At 34.7% G+C, this 19,641-nt stretch overlaps 1 protein-coding gene across 5 annotated transcripts in view; it reads left to right on the top strand.

Annotated features, from left to right (window-relative positions):
• The window catches only part of LOC143256809 (CD109 antigen-like), a 144,343-nt gene that overhangs the window by 43,781 nt on the left and 80,921 nt on the right, over positions 1 to 19,641 (top strand). Inside the window, exon 1 of one of the 5 annotated variants that reach the window (XM_076514521.1) lies at positions 8,636 to 8,808. The exons of the other annotated variants lie outside the window; for them this stretch is intronic. Within the exon in view, the coding sequence (XP_076370636.1) occupies positions 8,785 to 8,808 (24 nt within the window). The 5' untranslated portion in view covers positions 8,636 to 8,784. Of the gene's footprint in view, positions 1 to 8,635; positions 8,809 to 19,641 lie in introns of those variants that run through there. 5 annotated transcript variants of the gene reach the window in all.

The following is a 19,641-nucleotide window of genomic DNA, read 5'->3' on the forward strand; positions in this document are numbered from 1 at the left end:
AAGTTGTTGTTTTTTACATCTGATATAATTTTCAGCCCTTCAGTGTTGAAATACACTGCCTTGCAAAAACATTCACACTCATGCAAAGTTTCCACATTTTGATGTCGTATGAGCTTGCAATCATGAAACTTTCAAATGAGAATTTATATTTAATATGTACATAATATAAAAAAGTTGATATTATGTAAATATGTTAGATTTTTCAGACAAAATTAGAATATTCTCAATTGTCTAGCTAATCAAACCGCTTTCTAAGCAATCCTAAATAAGTTCAGATGTAAAAGATTTGTCTGAAAGATCACAAAGTTGGTGTTATGGTTTCTGTCTGTGTATATTCAAAATGGTTTAACATGACTTCAATGTAATTGTATCTGTTCAAGCCACAACTCACATAGTGATACGATAAACCAACTATAAAGATCAAGGATCTTTCCAAATAAGTCAGAGGTAAAATGATAAAGAAGTACAGATCAGGATAAGAATACACGAAGATTTCAAAATCGTTGATTATCCATTTGAGTACAGTGAAGTCTATCATTAAGAAATAGAATGTGCGTCATTCCACTCATTTGCTACTTAGATCAAACGGTTCTTTCAAACTAAGTAATTGGACGAAACTGGTTAAGAGCTGTGAAGTAAAAGACTAAGAAATTTCCGTGTCTGAGTCAGTGTTGATAATTCAGCCCCTACACACAGCTAGGTTACATGGGCAAATAGAAAAAAGAAGCAATTACTTAAAAAGGATCGTCTTCATTTCGTACGGAATTTACGACAGACCATGAACATGATACGGCAGACATGTGGCAGATAGTTTTGTGGTCAGACGAGACAAAAATTGCATTTTCTGGTCTAAATTTAAAATGTTACCTCTGGTGCAATCCCAGCACAGTAAATCCCCTATTCAACATTATCCCAGGTGTAAAGCATTATGATCATGTTACGGGGAAACTTCTTATCAGCAGAAGCTGGGAAGCTTTTCAGGATTGAGAGGAAAACGAACGGTACAAAGTACAGGTGAATCCTACGGACAAGCCTGTTTGAATCAACCAATAACCAATCCTACGGACAAGCCTGCTTGAATCAACCAATAACCTAAAACGTGGTTGAAAATTAACATTTTAACAGGACACTGACCCGAAGCACAAGACAAAATCTACACTGAAGTGGTTTCAAAAGCAGAAACTAGATATTCCGAAGTGGTCCAGTCAAATTCCTGATTAGAATCCGTAAGAAAATTTGTAACCGGACTTAAAAATTACAGTTCATCAATGCTTTTCAATGAATAGTCAGAATTAAAGCAATTTTGCGAGGAAGAATGGGCAAAAATTATACCATCCAATTGTACAAAGCTGGTAAAGCCTATCCAAAAAGACTCATAACCGTAATTACTGCCAAAGATATTTCCACCAAGTACTAACTTAGGAGGTTAAATACTTGTGCAATTATCAGCAAATTTCAATATATATATTTATATTTAGCAGGTTTTGATGACATTTAGTCTTCTTCACACATAACAGTGTTAAGTTTGACTATTAGAGTTTTAAATAAAAAAGTTCATTAAAAGTGTTTAGATTATTTGTATTTCATAACAATGTGACATTATTAGTAGTGGGATAATACGTCTCCAAGAAACTGTATCATCGACCTTTCATGTGGTCACTTACACAGACACTTGTATATTTATAAGGAGGATGAAAATGAAAATTCACACGTCAATATGATCACGCTTGTTTAGAACGAGTTTATGATAAGAATGCTACCTAGTAACCATTGTTTGAATTAAAATTCAAGCACAACTGTTTCCATTACTTCATTCTCTGTGATAGTTTTATAAACATAAGTATGAAAGGGAAGTAAGACGGTCATCACTTGTATGGTATAAAAATAATCTGTGACTAAAACTTAACAGTCATGAAGAATCTCACTTTCTGTAGAATCTTATGGGTACAAACACGTGAGGAACGTAATATCTTAGCATTGTTTCCTTGTCGCAGTAAAATAGAGTGAATTATTAGACTACATTAGACGAAAAAGAAAGATCAAGTATGTGTTGACACTAGGGTAAAATAAGGCGGAGAAAGAGCGATGTAAGATGTTTTTATTTACAACACTTTTGAAAGAAACACTAAAAATTTCTGATTGTTGCTGAATCTGTTTGGTGATCCTTCTTGGAGTTCGCTGTGATTGATTACATTCGATTTCAGAGAAACACTGGTAGTGTAACTGATCATTTGTTAAAGGTGCTACGAGAGAGAAAGTGTCCAGCGAAATAATGGGTGTGTCAAACGTAACCACTGGTTGTCTATAGAAAACGGTTTTGTTCTAATCATCGCTTCCAGTGGTACTAGTGGTCTAAGTGGAATTTTTAGATAATTTTACGCTACTGCAAGAAAATAAGGAAGAAAGTGAAACCCTGAGACAGTTTATCTACTTGATGACTAGGTTATATATTTGAGTGCTTACGTTAAGGATGTGGTGAACGTATATTAACCACTGTGTGGTTATTAACTAATAACCTAACTTTATTTATGAATAGCTAGATACCAGTTAGTAACTAGTTTTTGTTCTCCGTTTCGGGTACTAATCTGTTGTAACCATCAGAAAGGTCTAGAGAAAGACTTTCCTTCCTTTTTGTCACATGTGGTTCATATTCTATTATTTTATAATTATTTCAGTTTATTGTAAACTCTTCTCTGGTATGGAGGGGCTAATTTAGAAAAACTGGTAGTACCAAGTTTTGTATTTATGCTATGCTAATGAATTACAGCTTGTGTTTTTATTTTTATAAAAAAGTATTTAAAAATGTATCTGGTCATAAGAAAATTTACTAATTAATAATTTGATTTGGTAATCACACAGGCTACTTGACATGACAACGAAAGATAAATTTGAATTAATTATTTCAGTGCATTTTGAAATATATAAGAATAAACCTATTGTTTAATCCATTACTGTTAAACCTCTGAAATGAAACGCACCAATCCATCTTAAAAGTAGAATGATATGTCTTTTCTCTCTCTTTTTCTTATTTTCCAGACTTTCTAGAGAAAAAGGTCTGCTCCGACAGACATTTTTATTTCTTTTCGTAGTTGAGTACATCTTTAAGTGATTTTGATGCAAATGTCTTGATAGCCTTTCTTGCCTATACTGGAAAATTCCCACTAATTTTGTACATTATGCGTGATATCAGACAGGGTTTGGTTTGGTTTGTTTTGAATTTCGCGCAAAGCTACACGAGGGTTATCTGCGCTACCCTTCACTAATTTAGCAGTGTTAGACGAGAAGGAAGACAGCTAGTATCACCGCCCACAGCCTGCTCTTTTACCAACGAATAGTGGGATTGACCGTCACATTATAACGCCCCCACGGCTAAAAGGGCGAGCATGTTTGGTGCGACTGGGATTCGAACCCGCAACCCTCGGATTACAGGTCGAACGCCTTTACACGCTTTGCCATGCCGGACCTACATGTTATGATATTATACACCATTGAACATATTCTTTCTCACTCTTGCTTTAAATAACTATAATACAACTAGTACTTTTAAGTACTATTTACATTATTATTACACCAAAACTGGTCTGATAGTAAGGGATGAGTTCCTTAGTAAGTACTGTTTCATTTCCAACAGTGTGCATAGTTTAAGTTTAAGGAAATATTATGCGAACAAATCACTTTGATGTCATTCATATATAGCTCTATTTGTGAGTGATAGTTTTTCTTCAGCTTAACCTCTTCGTTTGAAACGAAATTGTTCTGTTTCACAGACGACTTTCTTGTCCTATAACTTTTTAATTTTTTTTTCTATTGAAGTATGAAATGAAAGTTTTAAATAGATGCTTCTTTCTTCATTCGCCAGGCACGTTATTGCGAGATGATTAGAGCACTTGACTCGAACTCTGATGGTCGCGGTTCGAATCTCCGTCACATCAAACATGCTATCTCTTTTAGCCGTGGTGTGTCACCATAAATCCCACTATTCGTTGGTGAAAGAGTAGCCCAAGAGTTGGCGGTGGGTGGTGATGACTAATTACCTTCCATCGTGTTTAATATTGATAAATTAGGATTGGCTTTCCCAGATATCCCTCGTGTAGCTTTGCGTGAAATTCAAATAAACAAACAATCTTCATTCGTCTGCGTCTACCAAAATTCCCTATCGTACACGAATTTTATTTAACAGCTGTTTTTATTCTAAAAATAAATTTCTAAACAACCAGTTTCTGCGAATCGAAAGCAGTTCTTAAATAGAACATCGAAAATACATGTAGAAATATTCTGGTATTCATGTTCGACAAGTTCGGAAACTAAATATTTTATGCGGAAGCCTTTGAAAATATAAAACCCGATTTAAAACATCTATATCTACCAGAAGGGTTTGTGAAACCCTTCAAATTATCGCTAGTTCTATAGCATATTGTAGATTCTACTGAGTTAATAAATGTTATGTTTGTTACTCGAGGCCTTTCTTTATGTTTGAGATACGATCTTCAAACTGTATCCTTCCTATGTTACTCGAGGCCTTTCTTTATGTTTGACATATGTTATTCAAACCATATCCTTCCTATGCTACTCGAGCCATTATTTAGGTTTGAGATATGTTCAAGAATGGTAGACAAAAAGTTTTGCTTCTTGTGAAAAGATTGTTTACTTCCTCTGTTTAATTATCTGTCTAACTTTACTATATAACTTCGATTTTTGATTTCATGTGTTTTTCCCTCTATGCATGCTTGTCTTTCTTCATATATACGTATGTGTGAGAATTTGTACTTGTGACGTTTAGAAATAAAGTTTTGTTCCTTCTTCCAGCTTTCCATCTGACAACATAAATCTGTAATTACCCATGAGGGTCAGTAGCGTTTCCAAACTTCTAGGTGAAGCAAACAGCACAAACTCTACTATCACGTTTACACCCGGGACAGTGGATAATCGAGCAGGCCCTTTTGGCTCAAGTAAGGGGCAAGAGAAGAGATTGGAATAATAGCTTAAGGTCCACTGCCCAAAGGCACTCGAACTGCGACAGAGAGCTTGGAATAAAACGAAACACGCTGGAATTTTCAGAAAGTTTAAGATTAAACTTAGCTAATCAGTTATTCGCTTCCAGAATTATCATAAACATGTTGTAGCTAATATTGATCAAACATAAGTTGACTTAATTGACAAACTGCAGTTTAAAAGTTACATAATGAAAGTTTCTGTTTCACCATTATTGATGTGACCCTTTTAATGTGTTAACGAAAAAACAGGTAATTATTCCGAGAAGAATAGAACATTCAGTGGTACTTGGTATCTTCAATCTGCACATTTATATACATCATGAAGTAAAATAGCAGCTCAGAGACCCTGAGGCATAAACCAACCTTCAGATGGGGAAAAAAAAGCTATAAAAGTATTACTACGTATACGTGTGAATTGTAACTAAATAACGGGATTAATTGTCACTTCTATAACACAGCTCAGAATAGGAAGAGTGATCAATGGCATGTCGCGGCTCGAGTCTTAGACCTTCTAACCAAAGATTTTACACCAAACACTGGGCCACGCCAGAACCAGTAAATAAAAAAGTTCAAACAAGTAAGACGCGCTAACAATACCTTATTTCTAAGAGTTCACATTTACTAACGCTTTCGATGTATCATATTTGCCAGTTTAGCCTTCAAAACTCACAATGTAAAGAAATGCTCAATCATTATCTGGGTTTCTGTTGACGGGTTTTGATATTTCTACGCTACAATTGTTTGCGCTTGACCTATTTTATAACGTCGTTAATACCATTAAATTAATTATTTTAAATTCTGTACTCAATTAGATTTATCATTAATATTTTAAAGCCTTGTTTACCTAGGAAGCGTTGCAATATATTTAATCTTATGACTTACCTACCTACGACACTATCTGACTGAATCGTATACAAGATGAAAGATATGTAATGCTTATTATCAATCATACAAAATCATTGATAAGGTTACTTATCTTAGAAAACATAATGAATACGGCAAACAGAAACCAGACACACGACAAGGTCCGCGTGAATCTGGGCAATATAGAATTAAAATATGCAGAAGGACACCATGAAAGTATTTTGGACACAAAAATATCATACGGTTAAATATGAAGAAACTTTATGCATGTTTGTGTCTATCTATGTTGTATGTTAATATATAAGTGTATTATATTAATTAATTATACGTCATAGTGTAAAGGAAACCGGTTTGACGCATTAGCAATTGTAAACTTGTATCATAAATTAATACATATATATATATTCAAGAGATAAAGGCACGTATAACATGACTAAAAGTTTTCAAATTGTTTCCAGCGTGTGATTAAGATGTTGAATATTTGCGAGGTAGTTCCCATAAAGTATTATTGTTGTTTTTATTTGCATTTGTATTGTTTATATTTACTACAAACGCAATACTTTTCTATAAGAAGACTGTTGAAGTCTTGAGTGGCCTTCTTCATTTATTCTAAATGATAATGATTCCTGGGTGTTCGACTCGTAATCTGGGGGTCGCGAGCTCGAATCCCCGTCGCATCAAATAAGCTCGCTCTTTTAGACTTCATTTAGTTTGGTCCCATGGTGTAATGGTTATCACTCTGAACTCTGAATCTAGCAACCCGAATTCAAATCTCGGTGGGAATATTATTAGTATTATTATTACATTTAACGGCCCGACATGGCCAGGTGGGTTAAGGCATTCGACCCGTAATCCAAGAGTCGCGGGTTCCAATCCCCATCGCACCAAACATGCTTGCCCTTTCAACCGTGGAGGCGTTATAATGTGAGGTCAATCCCACTATTCGTTGGTAAAAGAGTAGCCCAAGAGTTGGCGGTGGGTGGTTCTTTCCCTCTAGTCTTACACTGCTAAATTAGGGACAGCTAGCGCAGATGGCCCTCGAGTAGCTTTGCGCGAAATTAAAAAACAAACAAACAAACTTTTCATTTAATGAATAATATATATATATATATAATTTGTTATCAACAAAAACAAGTCCAAACAAAAATAAAAAAAACGTTGTACTAATTGAAAGGATCTCCAGGCTACAGGCAATAGTGTGGAATATAAAATGTACACTAAATTTTGGAATTTTTTACTATATCTGACACTATAGCCTGTACCAAGGAGATCCTCTGAATTAATGCATCGTTTTTATTTTTACTTGGGCTTGTTTTTGTTTATAACAATTTATTATTAGTCACGGGTTTGGATATGCTGTTTTTAACGCAGCAGTCTTTTTTATTTTGTTTTATTTTACCTGACTGTTCAGTACTAATATGCTATATATATGGGTAGTTTCTAGAATTGTGGGTCGCTCTGTTTGCTTATATCTGTTGGTTTGCTTAACTTTCTACAAATATGGCTGTGTTCGCATTTAATTATCCGTATTGCAGTTTCTGAAGCAATAACGAATAGATTTCCTTTAAAGAAATGTTACTTTTAGCTGAACTTACAAAATCATTTCAAACCGATGCCAGCTAGGATAACTACATATAAATATATGCAGCAATATTGGAAAGGCATCCCCTGCACTTGCAGTGTTTTCATTGAATCAGCTGTATCCATGAAGGAAAGAAAAAAAAACACACGAATGATTTATGACAGGTTCCCTCTTTTCTTGGTAGTCAGTGATGCATTTCCTTATTCCTTCAGTGAAGAGTGTGTAGCTTTCGTTCGTTTTTCTATCTGTCCTCTTGAGAAAATTAGCTGCGAGTCAAAAATCTAATTTGAAAACGATTTGAAGCAACCACGCATGTCGACGAAAGATCGTTTAATTCGAAAGCGTTTCAACATGCATCGGTTTTCTAATATAAGAGAAGATTTATCATCTTTGAAGTGGGAATAGAAATGCTTCTGTGATCTATGACAACCATAAGACACTTTCATTTAATACTCATTTATATTCATAATTCTTGAAGGAGTTTTTATCCGTTGTTTTCTAGGGTTAAGAGAAGATAGGGTTCTGTTTGTTTGTTATTCATCGAATTAAACGTCAATTCATTAACTTTACTAATCAATAACGTTTCAGGATTGGATGAATAAATTCTTCAACGTGTAAAATATAAAAATGAATATCCTCTCTGTCTGTCATTTTTTTCGTGAAAAAATAGGTAAGTTTGTTTTTAATTTCTCGCAAAGCTACTTGAGGGCTATCTGCACTAGGCGTCCCTAATTTAGCAGTGTAAGACTAGAGGGAAGGCAGCTAGTCCTCACCACCCACCGCCAACTCTTGGACTACTCTTTTACCAACGAATAGTGGGATTGACCGCCACATTTAACGCCCCACGGCTGAAAAGGCGATCATGTTTGATACAACAGGGATTCGAACCCGCGACCCTCAGATTGGGAGTCGAACGTCTTAAACCACCTGGCCATGCTGGGCCTAAATAGGTAAGTAGGCAAAATACTTAGTAATAGATGCACGAGATGAATAGACAAAACTGGAATAGATTTAATGCAAGAGAATGATAGGCAAAGATGGGAGTATCGATTAATATATGTTTTTTTTTTTCTATCAGATATTTATTGTACCGGATAAAATGAATGAAATCTATATATTTCTCTGGCGAGCTAAAACAGCCAAAGGCTCTTAGCCTCTGAGGTTATTTGATTTTCTCTCCTGTTAGGTATTAACGGTATTAATTCTTCTTCGACAGCAGCTTATAAAAACATCTAAATCACCTTTCACTGTATTCTGTGTGAAACGTGCCTCGAGTGGCACACTGCTCACCTACTCACGCGAAAGAAGAATGCTATTGGATATATTAGTACGAGGAACTGTTGTATGTTTGAACACTATGCCGGAACAGTAAGTATTAATCGTGTTTTAAATGTCAGTGATACTTGTGTGTGTGTGTGTGTGTGTTTTTTTTAGCAAAGCTATCTGTTGTGTCTAACGAGGGGAATCGAACCCCTGATTCTAGCGTTGTATATCCGAAAACTTACCACTGATATTTAATTACCAATCACGAAGTTTGAAATTATTGAATTGTCGAAACCATATTTGTTTTAGAAATTAAAGATGTTTTGAATATTAAAAATATCCGTTCAAGATAGAATGTAATGGACGATTGTTGTACTGTTTTGAAAAGTGTAACTGTAACGAACGTCCTGTGCTTCTAATTATTATTTATTTTGAATAATGGTAGCTGATGAACTGATGTTCCCTACATAATTATACTGATCACTTTTCTGTTACGAAACTGACACAACGAACTTGTCTCTTCCTTTGGCCTGAAGCTCAGTGTGATTTTTAACCTCTCGAGTGGTTACTAATCTGTCAGAGAAAAGTACAATGTATGCTTAATCTTTTAAAATGACAAAAAATTCAGATCAAAATTTTCCAAAAGATTATTCAGAAAGAAAAAGAAGTAAAGCTTAAAGCTTTAAACGTTGAAAAACTGAAATACATGCACAAGAATCTGAAAGAGTGAGAGAGGCAGGTGTGGCAAGAAGTTTGAGATTAGTTTGAATCTCGCGCAAAGCTACACGAGGGCTATCTGCGCTAGCCTTCTCTAATTTAGCAGTGTGAGACTAGAGGGAATGCAGTTAATTATGACCGCCCATCGCCAACTCTTGGACTATTCTTTTACCAACGAATAATGGAATTGATCGTCATATTATAACGCCCCCACAGCTGAAAGGGCGAGCATGTTTGGTGTGATGGGGATTCGAACCCGCGATTCTCGTATTACGAGTCGATTGCTGGGCCAAGTTTCAGATAAAAAATGAAAGAGAGAAATTGACAGCTCATCACTAGTATGATACATAATTAGGTGTATAAAGAAGTGTTAATTTGGATTGTGTAATATTTGTTAGAAAATAAAAGGCTTGGATAATTAAGCTGTTATAAAAATATAATTTCTAAATGAATTATCTTAAAAAACAATTTTAATATAAATTTTGAGTAAGTTGGACATGTGTGAAGGAAACAGGTAACTCATCTAGTAGTTGTTATAAGTCTAAATACTCTGGAATTAATACTAAATGGACTAAATCACTCAAAGAAAATTTTAAACCGACGATCACTCTCACTGCTAAATTAGAGATGGCTAGCGCAGATAACCCTCGTGTAGCTGTGTGCGAAAATTAAAAACAAACAAACACTCTCAACGAAACATTTCGAAACCAAAGTCGTTAGAACTAGCAGTCCTATTTTGATTTTTAAAAAAGATTTATCCGCTAACTTGGTAAACCTTTTGGTAGGGAGGTTCAACCAGACATCACTTAATCTGTACCGGTTATCAAGTCATAATCACAATAACTAAAGCAATAAACTTTGTGCAGAGATTATACAAACGAGAAGTCTGAAAGGTCCACTAAAATAAATATTTGATGCGATTTTAGAACACCAAGACGATCTAGTCCAGATCTTCACCGGAAGACTTGGTTTGCTTTAAATTTCGCGCAAAGCTACACGAGGGCTATCTGCGCTTGCTGTTCCTAATTTAGCATTGTAAGACTAGAGTGAAGGCAGCTAGTCATCACTACCCACCACCAACTCTTAAGCTACTCTTTCACCAACGAATAGTGGGATTGACCGTCACATTATAACGCCCCCACAGCTGAAAGGGCAAGCATGTGACATGGATTCGAACCTGCGACCCTCGAAGTATGAGTCGAGTGCCTTGATTTCATTTTTAATTGATAACACTTTACGATCGTTTCAAATAAGCTACTCAAAATTATTTAGCTAAGCGTATAAAATTATTTTGTTATTTGTTTGATCTAGTGAAATCGAAGAATAAAAAATTTATTTGTTTGAATAAAAAACAAAACAAAATCAAAATCTGATTCAAACCGTTAGGTGTTAGTTTATTCCAATTTAAATCAGAGTAGGATAATTATTTGTTTAGAAATTAAGCACTACAAGTTTTATATCATGATACATTGCTACATGATACAGTCTTGCTATGTTTACGTAAGCACACATCACCTTTAAGTAAAATATTTTTATAAGTTAAGAATGAGCTTTCTCAAGGCCTAGCAGTCACTAGTATCTGAACAACTTCAGAGGTCCAGTTCTTGGTTAAGCATCTGCTTTCGTTTTATTTGTTTCACGTCTAAACATTGTTACATAAATACCACTAACCTTTTGGTTATCATGCATTGTGTACGTTTATATTATATATTTATATGTGTGTATATTTTCTCATAGCAAAGCCACATTAGGCTATCTGCTGAGACCACCGAGGGGAACTAAACCCCTGATTTTAACGTTGTAAATCCGTAGAAATGTGATGTATCTTTATCTAATTCTTAATGTACATGGAAACCTGTAATGAAATTACATGTTTAGAAAATAACGCAAATATATATATATATATACTCATACACGGGCTCAGAGTGACCATGTGGATAACCTGCTAGACTGCGTATCAAAAGATCTGAAGTTCTTTACAGTATGCTACAGGATACGTTCCGCACTTTCATCTGTGGTCGTGTTAAAAAAAGTGATAAAGTCTTTATTCGATTGAATGAACTGACAAAACCCTTGTGGCCATAGTTGTTATTCTCTCTCTGGTCAGAAGTTCAAAGTAGGAAACAGCTTTGCCTAGGCAGACTTTTACTTAGACACAAACTCTTATTTCTCTGTGTTTGCGTGACTTTTGAAATGCGAACAAATATTTATTTTTTGTATATACGCCTCCACTAATGCAGCATGCCTTCGAAATATAGTAAGGAAATGACTAAGTACAAAATGGAAATATAGTTTGAATTAAATATCAAGTTATAACACCAAATTAGTGTAATTAGTATAAAGGATTTGTCTAATAAAGTAAGTAGCCAATGTAATTTCAAAAACTGTATAAGAATTAGCAGAATATTTCAAAGTAATTACGTTACCTTTTTTACATTTTTGAATGTATACCTTTATACTCTCAAACTTTACTTATTGTTTAATTAATTGTAATAATTATAATGTATGTAACATGTATAAAAGAAACAATTATTAAAAAACGGAATATTGTTCTGATGAAATATCAAATGTTTTCAAGTTGTAAGATGTGATTCGATTTTTGTGTGATACTTCCACCAACATCATATAAATAATTGTTTGGTGTTAAATTTACACCAAACAATTATCTCAGAACAGCACCTAAGGGCCAGGCATGGTCAGGTGGATTAAGGCGTTCGACTCCTAATCTGAAGGTTGCGAGTTCGAATCCCCGTCACACCAAACATGCTTGCCCTTTCAGCAGTGGGGATGTTATAATGTGACGGTTAATCTCACTATTCGTTGGTAAATGAATGGCCCAAGAGTTGGCGATGGGTGGTGATGACTAGCTGCCTTCCTTCTAGTTTTACACTACAAACTTAGGGACGGCTAGCGCAGATAGCCCTCGTGTAGCTTCACGCGAAGTTCCAAAAAACAAACAAACAAAAACAGCCCCTAAACCTTCCAACTCCTGGTTTTATCATGTTCTATAACTCGTTACTAGACTGGGAGATCGTAACAGCATCTAAATTTACCAGTTCCTTGTTGGATCCTGTTCTTTAACTAGGTAGCTTTAAAACTAATTACAAGAGCATTCATACCTGTTAGTTCTTTGCTGAACTACGTTTTTTCATTCTCTTTTAATGTGGCCGCTTGTAAGTGCACCTTTATATGTGATATCCTGGGTGAATTATTTTGAAAGTCTGTCAAACTGAATATTCTCAACAGCACCTATCAGCTGAACCCTGTTCTGTATCTCTTTGTTAAAGTTGCCACAACACCTCTATCTGCCAGTTCCTGAATGTATCACGATCTTTAAGTTATTTCACAATAACACTTGTATCTGCCAACTGCTGCTTAGTCATAATTTGGAAATATCTTTTAAACTGAACACTTACAGCGACGTATATAAAAATTCTGATTTGTTGTTGCTTACAATCTATAGTGTATTAGTTCTCTTAGAGTAATTCTTCAACGATGGTATTGTATTTAATACATTCTATTATTTCTACAATTACAGTCTTTACTAGATCAAGGCAAAGGTTTTACACACTTATTTTACACACTTGTTACTAGTAGTTATGTATCAATATTATAATATAATATATAAATACAGTACATGTGTTTAATTGGGTCATATTTTTCAGAACTCTCCACATTGATACCATCGTAAAAATTGTGCCTTTAAGACACCCCATGTTTTTTATTGTCAGCAATGAGAAAACAAGGGGATGTCTTCTAGGTTCAAGCTGTACGATTTTTTATTTGTGCACACAGCAACATAAGGAGCTATCTGTGCTCTGCCCAAGTCTCTATCTGTCGTGGACTGTTTGACAGACGTACCATTGAACCACTTGAAAACATGCACACTGTTGTTACTAATATATACGGGCCCGGCATGATCAAGCGTGTTAAGGCATTCGATTCGTAATCCGAGGGACGCGGGTTCAAATCCCGCTCGCACCAAACACTCTCGTCATTTCTTCCATGGGGGTGTTATAATGTGACGGTCAATACCACTATTCGTTAGAAAAAATAGCACCTTAGTTGGCGGTGGGTAGAGATGACTAGCTGCCTTCCCTCTAGTCATACACTGCTAAATTAGGGTCGGCTAGCGCAGATAGCACTCGAGTAACTTTGCGCGAAATTCAAAACAAACAAATACTAACATATACAGTCTTGCTGAATGATTTGTGAGGGAAAACATGCGTGAGTCGAAAGTAATAATAATTAAATATCAGGCAAAATTGTATCCCAACTATTTTCTATGGTACAGTATTATATTAGATACCATGCATGTGTTATTTTGTGTTGAAGAGTGAAAGATCAATAATTAGTATTCTGTAAATAACGAATGAGGAAAGTATATAAGGTAACAAAACATAATACACGGTACATATATATATATACGTTAGTTGTTCAAATGAAGCAACAATTCATGATTTTTTGTAAACAAATATATTGGTTTTAAGTTAAAACTTTCTTTTTTTTTCAAAATAAACTGTTTTAGTCAATAAATATATGAAACACAATGTTTCAAAACATTCAGTGTGTGGGTATATAAAAACATAGAAATTATTATGGTAGCGATAGACATACAAAAATTAAGAACAACGAGTTACCATAACTTAACGGTGGATTTATCAATTGTACAAAACAGTAACCTAGAAAGTAAATGAGAGAATAGAATAAATGACATAATACACTAACATTTTGTATGTAGATCCTTCTTTACACATGGTCATTAGGTCTTATGCCGACATATGTATTATTGTGGACTTTTGTTCCAAGCGTCCTGTACTTTGCACTTTCAGCCAAAGTGACTGATCGCCTTTTGTTCTTTTCAAATTTTAAAAAGGTCCACAGAGCCTCTAGGATGTTCATATTGGGTTGTTGTTAATGCTAAGCCATGTTTGTGAGTGTTCCAGTCCTCTTTCCACCGTAAATATATTATTCCATCACATTTGTTGAATTCTCGCCTGATAAATCATGCTCACGGGAGAGTGGCATGATAGATCAGAAACTGTCTTTGCTTGTTTGCAGTCAGTGTGCCATCAGTATTTCGTATATGAACGAAACTGATAACTGAGCTCTCACCATGTTCCAACGTAACTATCGTACTTTGGTTACGATGCCGTTAAACAAGTATTCGTTGATTGTTATTAAACAACTTCAATTTGGATATATCTTTAAAGATAACCTTTTTCATTTCTGCCTATTACATTTTTTGTGATCCAATGTTCATTCTAGTCTTTTGGTGTAGTTGCCATTTTTTATTACCAGCAGTGTTCTAAAAGATACATATCCGGATAGACCATTTTGTGTTAACATGTATGTTATTAGTTCACGAGGTAGTATGCTTAACTTTATTTGCGGCAAGGTAGTTGGCAAGACTTCTACTTGGTGATCTTCTAACTCATAAAGAACATAACCAGACACACTTAGCTTCGCTTCTAAATAGCTTAGGTTTTGTATCACGACCAGTTCTATCATTAACAGTAACAGTTTCATGTACATTGTTCAGTCTTCAACACAGGTCTTACTGAAACAGGGAAAGTTGTCATTATTTTTTTGCATGGAGTATTCTTGGCCAATAAGAACTTTCATTTCTACGTAATTCTCGTTCGGTATTGCAGTCTTGCATGCCATGACTAGTTTCATACAACTATGACTGGGTAAAATATGATTGCTTGTAGACTTTATTCTAGTATGGAAATATCTGATAGGTTGGATAACAACTAAATGCAGTAACAACTACCAACATGTAACTGCAGATCATTTCCACCTAATGAACTGGTGGCATTCCCATATATTTTCCTCTTATACGTTTCTGTCGAAGTTTCCATAATTATCACCAAAACTGAATGTAGGTCAATTTATACATACGTGAATGTAACGACATCATTTGGACATGATTTGGAAGAATCTAACTTTCATGATTAGTCTTTGTCTAATCCGAAACAAAACTGAGAAAATAAAAATTAACATGTGTGTGTTTGTGTGTTTTTCATATAGCAAAGCCACAAAGGGCTATCTGCTCAGCCCACCGAGGGGAATCGAACCCCTGATTTTAGCGTTGTAAATCCGGAAAATTAACATGTGGACTAACAATTAGGTTTAATTAAATATATGTCAGTACTTCTATTAGCGTCACGTCACTTATGATTGGACATTTATATAATCCCATTACTTTCTGTTTGTTAATTTATCTCATATCGGATAATTTATTACCACTCTCAAGAGTACGCATGCTTTATGTTTCTGACTAGGGAAGTACTTTTTTTTAAGTCTATTGGTTACATTGGCAACTTACAATAGCGCATATACATACTTCACTAATTCGGAACGAAGTGAGTTTTAAATATTTCAGTAATTCTCTACTGAATCTCATGTACCTTTATTGAACATCTATCTGTAAATCCTCTGCAGACATAGAACACAATTTACGAATTTTCCAGTGAAAATATAACGTACCAAGTTACAAAGTATGTTAAAATGTTGTTCTTCCAGCTGTAGTAATATTAAGGGTAATGATATGCTCGAATTATTTTTAATCAATTGTCCATTCATTCTGAAATCTGATAACGAGTTTTTTCTGGCACAAAATAAGTTACAAAACAACTTTAACATAATGGTTTTAATCTTTACCATGCCAGTTTTCATGAAAGAAACTTAACATTGATTATATTAATGTAACTTTACGTTAATGTAACATTTAAGTCCTAAAAATAACGTATCCGCAACAAACATTTATTCTAAAAACAAACTACACTGTAACTTGATGAAATATTTAAAATGGGACATAACTTTTTGTGTCTGTACAGCTTACCCCTCTTTCAAAACAAATCTATAAACAACACTGTTTCGAAATCTATTCACGTGAAAATAACTGTCCATGAAAAGTCCCTTATTATAACGAATTCGAGTGTGAAACAATTATCTTTGAAACTTAAGTAAGTGTCAATTTCAATAACGTTCCGCTTTTCCATATTCGTTATCCAACAGCTATACTTATTACAAGCAATTTTTACAGAAATGAACGGTTTGTAATTTGGGATTTATCTCCACTTAAACCTCTAGTTTCCTCGTCATATCACAGCTGAATTGATTATTACCCAAGAAAGCTCACTTTGTATTTAAAAATATACTCACAATAAACTTCTAGGCTGTAATTTTCGAGTTTTCTTTTCTCCACACCCTAGAGTTGTATGAGGGGTCAGGTGTATAGCATTGGTATTCCAAACTGGTTGTTGTTTTTTTAACTTCTAAATTAATGAAAGTGCGGAAAAACTTTTTTTAAAAAGGGAAGGTTAAAACTTTGGACAATAACAATCTGATGCTTTGTTTCATAATGTGAGGTAACGTTTTTAAGTCCCTCCTTTCGGTGGCACAGTGGTATGTTTGCAGATTTATACCGCTACAAACAGGGTTTCGATATCATGGTGGGCATACCACAGATAGTCTATTGTGTAGCTTTGCGTTTAACTACAAACAAAAACGTTTTCAAGTTCTAGCATTTAAAAAGTGACAATTTAGTTCTTTGGTTTTAAAAACTAAATGAAGGAAAAAAGCGTTTCTTTGTTATCACATCTTTTTAACCTATATATTTATGCACGTATGCCATTTCTTAATATAAGAATTATGTATAAATATATGTCGGTGGGGGTCCTCAGTTTTCTCCAATGAAACAGTCTGCCGACTTGTATTGCTGGAAACCGAGTCTCAATACCCATGGTGGACCGAGTACCTTTGTGTACTTTTGTGCTTAATAAGAAACAAAACTGTTCTCAGTTTTGAATGAGTACTTGGAAATGACCAAACGTATTAATGATTATCATTTGATTACTTGTGTTACAATTAAATCTTTATTTAAAAGAAGCTAAACTGATTTAAAAACGTAGTCAAATGTCCATATATGATTTTAGATATACAAAACCTACATATATAAATATACTGTCTATTTGTTGTACGGTAAAAGATAAAGCCTTCAAACTCGGTTCTTTAGAAAACGACAGTTTAATTCTTTGTTTTGTGATGTGAGATAAAACGGTCAAATTCAATCCTTTAGAAAGTGACAGTTTGATTCCTTGTTCTAAGATATGAGATAAAACTTTCAATCTCAATTCTTTAGCAGTAGTAGTTATTATTACTTTTATCAATGCTTATTGGTTATGTCTGTTGAGAATAAAGTATAAGTATACATATGTTACAATATTACAGAAGTAGAAAATAAATGACTTTCAGAATGTTATATCATGTAACGATAACTTCGAATACAAGGCTAAGTTCAGTACGTAAGTGTAACAGTATCACGATTAATACAACAACAGTATGGCATGAAACACACTAAAGAATGGCGTAGCATTAAAACAACTGGGCCTTAACAGCGATGCAGATCACTCAAGACAGTATATTCTCACATTCTTCATAATTAAGCTTAGAAATTGGATTTACAATGTTATTTCTGCATGCCTCTGATTTACAATCTGTAAAAGACTAATACAAAAGAAATGTATAAGTGTTATTATCATCAACCATGGTAGTGGTTCATAATAGGGATCGCCTATTTTGTTTTCTTTTTATTACTATTAATATTTTTCGGCAGTCTAAAGCAAAAATATACGCAATTATTACAGTCAAACTCGGGCAATATTACCAAAAGGACCATTCCGCATTTCACAGAGTACGTTTTAAGTTACTTTTATATTTTTCACACATTAAATAAATAATACTTTTAGTGTAAAGGATGTTAACCCTCAAAGTTAGTTGTCTTACAAACATTTGGTGTTCCTTCGATAATCTCAAGTACAGGGTGAAACAGGAACATATCAACCAATAATAGATGAACATTAGATAACTGTAACATGTAGATACTCAATGTTTTGTGCACTTTACAATCGATGTCTTTAGTTAACAGCAGGAAGTCAAAATAAGGATTTGTAGCTGGAGTAAATAATCTCTACATTATTTCCAGTTCTGTACGTTTAACTTGTATACCATCCTTATTTGCAGTTTTTTTTAATTCCTAGTTTTTTGTCTTGTCTCAAATCTTAAGCTTGTTTGTTTACTTCTCTGTGACTGTATTTTCACATTAAGCTATCTATAGTGTTTTTATATTTTTGCAGTTCTTATTCTGATTTATAAATTAACAATTTTTAATAATCTTGTTTATTTTTACGAAAAGAAGTGATTTTTTATTCAACGGAAAGTTTACAAATATTTATGCTAAAACATTATAAATTTCAACCCAATGAATACTTCAAGTCTAATTCCTAAGATTTTTAAGGTTAATTTAATTATATGTATATTAATTAGATTTGTAATCAATCTAGTTCGAATGTAAAAGTTTCCTTGTTTGGTTACTTGGTTAATATTCGTGTAAAGCTAGGCAACATATACACTACATGGCCAAAAGTATTTGGACACCCGACCATCACACCCATATGTGCTTGTCGAACATCTCATTCCAAAGCCATGGACAATAATATGAAGCTGGTACCTCCCTTTGCTGCTATAACACCCTCCACTCTTCTGGAAGACTTTTCAGTGTATTTTAAAACCTGACTGCGGGGATTCGCTCATATTCAGCCACAATAGCATTAGTGAGGTCGGGCGAGAAGGCCTGGCTCGCAGTCGGCCTTCCAATTCATCCCCAAAAGTGATCTATAGGGTTGAGGTCAGGACTCTGTACAGACCAGTCAAGTTTTCCCACACCAATCTCGGTAAGCCATGTCCTTATGGACCTCGCTTTGTGCACAGGATCATTGTCATGCTGAAACAAAAAAGAGCCTTCCCCAAGCTGTTGCCACAAAGTTGGAAGCACACAATTCTCTAGAATGTCAGTGTATGCTGTAGCATTGATATCTCTCTTCACTGGAACTAAAGAGCCGAGCCCAAAGCGTGAAAAATAGCCCCAGACCATTATTCCTTCTCCACATAACTTTACAGTTGGCACTATGCATTCAGGCAGGTAGCATTCTTCTGACATCCGCCAAACCCAGATTCATCCGTCAGACTGTCAGATAGTGAAGTGTGATTCATAACTCCAGAGAGCGCGTTCACACTGCTCCAGAGTCAGATGGCAGTGTACTTTACAACACTCAAGCCGACGCTTGGCATTGCGCATGGTGATCTTAGGCTTGTGTGCGGCTGCTAGGCCATAGAAACCCATTTCATGAAGCTTTCGATGAACAGATTTTATGC

This window comes from Tachypleus tridentatus, chromosome 7, assembly GCF_004210375.1.
Source record: "Tachypleus tridentatus isolate NWPU-2018 chromosome 7, ASM421037v1, whole genome shotgun sequence".
NCBI classification, from domain to species: domain Eukaryota; kingdom Metazoa; phylum Arthropoda; class Merostomata; order Xiphosura; family Limulidae; genus Tachypleus; species Tachypleus tridentatus.